The sequence below is a fragment of the Zosterops lateralis genome (assembly GCF_965231275.1).
Source record: "Zosterops lateralis genome assembly, chromosome: 5".
Taxonomy (NCBI): Eukaryota; Metazoa; Chordata; class Aves; order Passeriformes; family Zosteropidae; genus Zosterops; species Zosterops lateralis.
The window spans coordinates 23,932,579-23,937,494 of record NC_139766.1 but is presented as its reverse complement, the minus strand read 5'-3'; the positions used below and the strand labels follow the sequence as shown (position 1 = coordinate 23,937,494).

Genomic DNA, 4,916 nt, shown 5'->3' with positions numbered 1-4,916 from the left:
TCTTTTGTAAAGAAGGCTTACAGAGGATGCCACACAACTCCTTTTGGAGAAAATTAGTCATCACTTTAGTCCATTTAGTCTTCCAGCAGAACATTTTATTCTCATTAAGGACAAGGAAATATCAACCAACAACTCAATTAACATAACACAGATCAAACAAGCCCTGTTAAGCATTTTCTACTTAACATGTGAAAAAAGAGTCTAAAGATATCTGATGTGTCCAAACCGTTCACATTAAAACTTGAGCTCATCCTTCAGCATAAGCTCAGCTGATGTTGCTTCTGTGTATAGCAAAAGGTGGAAATAATTTAAGTTACCAGAACAGCTGTGTTTAACAAGTATTGAAGCACTGGAGTTTAAACTGCATTTACTGGTGTGCTATTAAACTGCTTTCCTTGCATCTCTTCAGAGTCTTAGGCAGACTTGCAGAAAGCCACAGCAGAAAAACGAACTTCTCCTTTTTCACGTTCTGTAAATTGTCTGCAGATCTTAGCAGAATCCTTGGGGATGAAAAAATACAGCTGCTTAGACTAACCAAGTACACTTTCTGTACAGAACAAGTCTTTGCAGTTCTTCTCTGGGTCCCAACAACTATGTTAACATAATCTTATAGCACCAGCTAATAAATACACTGAACAAGTATCTAGCTCTTAGGGACAATACCTTTAGTAGTCATAATCTTAGCAGATCTAAGCAGAGACTTGTACAGCAAGTAGGTACAGCCACTATACACCACATGCAGACTTCTCACCTTTTTATAAGGCTTTTTAGCCTTGTTTTCAGGGAAACAAGCAGCAAGGGAGAAGACTTACCTTCAACAGCAAATCATCTGAGCTTGTGCCATGGTTTACAGGAAATGGCATACGGCCATCTGTAAAAGAAATACTTCTGAATTAGCTGAACTGAGCATGGTGGACCCAAACAAGTACACATAAGATGATACTCGGGAAGTCAGAACTAATTGTCCATAGTCTGAATAAGATGGAAACAGTGTTCTTAGTTACACCAGTGACAACTTGCTTTAGGCCTTCAGTGTAACCCATCATCAGTTAAAATCTTCAGATGAAGATACAAATCGTGTTTTGGCTCTGGGAGCCTGAGCAAACAGTTTAACTAGCACAAAGTATCTTGCTTGAGCCCCCAACACTGCTGTGCAGTGTGAAGTAGGCCCAGTCCAACTAGCAAGTTCACAGGACCTTACCCAATTCATACAGATGTCCATCCACGTTGACAAACAGGATGAAGTGGAAGTTCACACTGTTGTCATCAACCTTAGGAGACATTGTCAGATACATTTGTTAGATTGAAGCTAGTACTGCAAACCCAATTTGTGACTACAGAACAGAGGAAAGAGATATCCTCTTATTGAAAGCAAATTACTGAAAACTTAAGTTCAATAGAACAGGTCTGTGGCAAGACTTTTACAAGGTCAAGCACCAGAAATTCTAATGTAAAATGATATTTTACAACTGGGTCTTGATCCAAATTTGCAATCCATATTTGAGGAAGAAATCCTGATCCTTCCTCATGAACTGTAACAGCTATCTGACTGTTAAAAATAAAGAAAGATAAAAAATAAGTGTTGCTCTACTACCTTCATTAAACACTTTCCCCAAGATTTTACACATTCACATCTTACCCGACATTGTCCTTCTTGAGCAACAGAATTGTGGACTTCTTGTATAGCCTTAAGAGAAAGCAGGTACAGGTTACTACATCTTCAAGTGCTGATAAGTGTCAGCAGTTTGTTAATATAGTTTATTCATTGTAGTTCATATACCTTATTATTTGCCAAATGCTTAGCTCTTTCTTCAGGAGACAAATCAGCTGTTTCATCAAGAAATTTCTTCAGGGCAGACCCCTCCTCTGCATAAGACGATCAAACATTTTATTCTGAGGTGAGGTAAAGCATCAGTAACAGTTTAGATGCAGCCAACAGAAATCAATGCTTTTTGCACTAACCACAAGTCATTGCATTCAGCCTGTAACAATCGTCAACATAAGCACATTATAACTACCACTTAAAGTAAGCTATTTATCCAGAAGATATTAATAACCATCTTCATGAACAACCAGAGCTGTTTCAGGGAAAAGTGCTTCAGTGTATTCTGGATACTTGTTTTGAAAATCACTTTCAAATGAGATTTAGCTTTTCTGATTTCCCCACTGCACATTTGGCAGAAATGTTCAATCCTATCTCAAAGAAATTCAAGAAAGGTCCCAGCTGTAAGGACACATAACTAACAGAATATGGGTAGATGAAATTGTCCCACTGCCTTCAAATGAAGGCATCATTTGCTCATGACAGGCTTACTTTGGTTTTCCAGAACATAAATTAATAGTGCAGTACTAAGATGCACTGAGGTCTAGCACATAAAAGATGTGCTGCATCATTGCTTCACTCATCAAGAGTGTGTTGTTTCAGTGAATCCTTTTCAATAAGAACAAAGCAAAATTATGCTTAAATGCTCACTATGACTTCCATGTTTTCCTTTGTATAAAAAGGAATCCCACAGCCACAGAAAGGGTCCAAGTTCTCTTAGAATAATGCTAGTTGTATTTTGCAGATCTAGTCACTGAACAACAAAAAAAATGTTTTTCTATAGTAAAGAAACCATTAAAACTATTGCCTTGGTAGGAAAAATCTCTTTACAAACCCTAATCTATACAACTTCTCCAGGAAACCCCCCAGATTTTAGACTGATTTACAGGCTACTCTGAGCACATTGATTTACATTAGATATATGTAGCATGAAGAACGCCATCTCATCTATTGACATCAAGCTTAACATCAATAACTACTTATGAACAGAGTATTTCCTAATTACAGACAGACTTTGGTCATTCCTGCTAAGTGCCCTTTTCCTCTTGCATTGCTTACTAGGACAATATCTCTGCAGCTAGCAGACAGGAGTCAAAGCACATTCTTTTCTGTGTTACAAGCAGTCCACATGCCCCTCTCCAAGAGCTGAAAGACCCAGTTACCAGCTGAAACAGTACAGCATGCCTTAACTTGGCTTGCATGAAAGCCCCACCTGTCTCCCAATAGCCCACACCCATCCAATCTGCTGTCCAAAAAAATGGAAATTCAAGCACTTCAGAACATTCATACTCACCAAGTTTCAATTTGTCTTTGTTATTAGCAACGGCATGTATCAGACCAATTGTCCCACAGGAGTTACTGACGGTCTGCTTCAGGAAATACACTTTGGAACTGATCTCCTGGTCCTTTATTTTCTCAGTCTGCTGCTTCCTGAAGTTCTCATGCTGCAAACATATAACTGTTTTAGGCATTTCATCATAGCCCTATATTTGTATTGTGCAAACTACTGGACAAATAAGTTGTTGTGCAGGAGAATAAGCATCAGGACTGGACAAAGATTACATATGTCTGAACTGGATTCAGGCCAACACTTAATGGACTACCTGCATGATTCAGTCATATCCAAAGGCACTGTTCTTATTTTCTCCATCTGTGCCATACACTGGGGTGGGAAATAATATAACGGATAAGCTCTTTTATATCCTCTCCCAACAAGACTACTCAGCATGTCTCTATAATAGGCCTTTGGACCTTTAGAATTATTTGCCTTCATGAGCCCCTCCCCACCACAACAATGTATAAACAACTGTAAAATTGCTATTGGAAGGTTATAATCCTTCCTTTTAACAACTTGTTAATTAAACTTGATTTCGAAGCCCATCTCCTCATTCACTTCCTTAGCATCAAGTGGACTGAACATTGTACTATATTAAAGAAGTAATGTAGGCCTCTCCAGATCCAATGATTCAGCATGGAAATGGAACTGCTATGCCTCACACTCAAGATGGCTCATGTTTTTTTCCCTCAGTTTGATTTACAAAGCCAAGTCTCACGGGAACACTGGGATGGAATGAGAGCCCTTGCGTAGTTGCTCAGCCCAATTTAGGCTATTTGGAGGCTGGGATCAATCAAACACCGTGCCAGTGTTGTGCCTCATCCACAGCCAACAATGTGATGCTGGGGTGGATGAGGGCCACACTCCCTAGAGCGGTGCCCTGGCGGGAGGGGCACGCACCTGCTCGGTGAGCGGGAACAGCAGGAGCAGCGCGCAGGCCGGGCTCGGCACGGCGCGCAGCGCTTCATCCTCGAAGCCCAGCACGTCCACGAAGCGCCAGCCAGGACCCACCCCGAGGCGAGACAGCACCTGCACGGGGCACAGAGAGCGGGTGGCCCGGCCGCGACACGCCCGTCCCCAGCCCCGCCGCGCCCGGTGACACAGCACAACGCGCGGCCCCGCCGCGCCCCCTGCCGGCCCTGCCCGCCCCGGGCCGCACGGGCTCAGCGCCGCTCCGCAGGTGCGGCCGCGCCCCGGCCGGGCGGGATGCCGAGGGACGGAGGGAAGCGCTGCTCCGCGCCCCGGCGGGACGGGATGCCGAGGGACGGAGGGAGGCGCTGCTCCGCGCCCCGGCGGGACGGGATGCCGGGGGACGGAGGGAAGCGCTGCTCCGTGCCCCGGTGGGGCGGGATGCCGAGGGACGGAGGGAGGCGCCGCTCCGCAGGTGCGGCCGCGCCCCGCGCAGCGGTACCGCCACCGCGGCCGGCGCGCCCCGGCAGGGCGGGATGCCGAGGGATGGAGGGGGAAGGGACACCGCCCTCCCGCCCACGGCGGTCCTCCGGCGGCGGCGGCGGCAACTCACTTTGTTCAGCATCTGGAAGACAATGCGGGGGCGGGGGGGGGAAGGAGTGAGTGCCGGTGACAGACGGTGTCCCGCCACCCGCCCCGCAGCCCCAAGCCCCGTCCCCGCTGCCCCCGGCGCACCTCGGGGTTGATCTCCATGGGTTGCCAGGCCATGGCTGCAGGCGGCGGGAGCCGGGAAGCAGGCAGGTGTGCCCCACGCACGACGGTGTCCCCGCGACAGTTCCGCTGCCGAGC

The 4,916-nt window shown here is 46.2% G+C and overlaps 1 protein-coding gene across 1 annotated transcript; it reads right to left on the bottom strand.

Moving 5' to 3' along the window:
• Positions 1 to 66: 66 nt before the first annotated feature.
• UCHL1 (ubiquitin C-terminal hydrolase L1) lies at positions 67 to 4,916 on the bottom strand. The gene is made up of 9 exons (XM_083860718.1): positions 4,803 to 4,916; positions 4,681 to 4,692; positions 4,059 to 4,187; positions 3,117 to 3,267; positions 1,781 to 1,866; positions 1,640 to 1,687; positions 1,202 to 1,271; positions 813 to 871; positions 67 to 500 (listed from the first exon to the last, which is right to left on the bottom strand). Exons 1-9 carry the CDS (start codon positions 4,833 to 4,835, stop codon positions 414 to 416), a joined length of 675 nt encoding a protein of 224 aa, XP_083716844.1. The 5' UTR covers positions 4,836 to 4,916; the 3' UTR covers positions 67 to 413.

Coding starts and splice junctions, on each gene's coding strand:
- UCHL1 (XM_083860718.1), bottom strand. CDS start 4,835: ATGGCCTGGCAACCCATGGAGATCAACCCCGAG. Junction 1,867..3,116: donor CAAAGACAAATTGAAACTTG/GTGAGTATGAAT, acceptor CGTCTTATGCAG/AGGAGGGGTCTGCCCTGAAG. Junction 1,688..1,780: donor AGCATTTGGCAAATAATAAG/GTATATGAACTA, acceptor CTTTCTCTTAAG/GCTATACAAGAAGTCCACAA.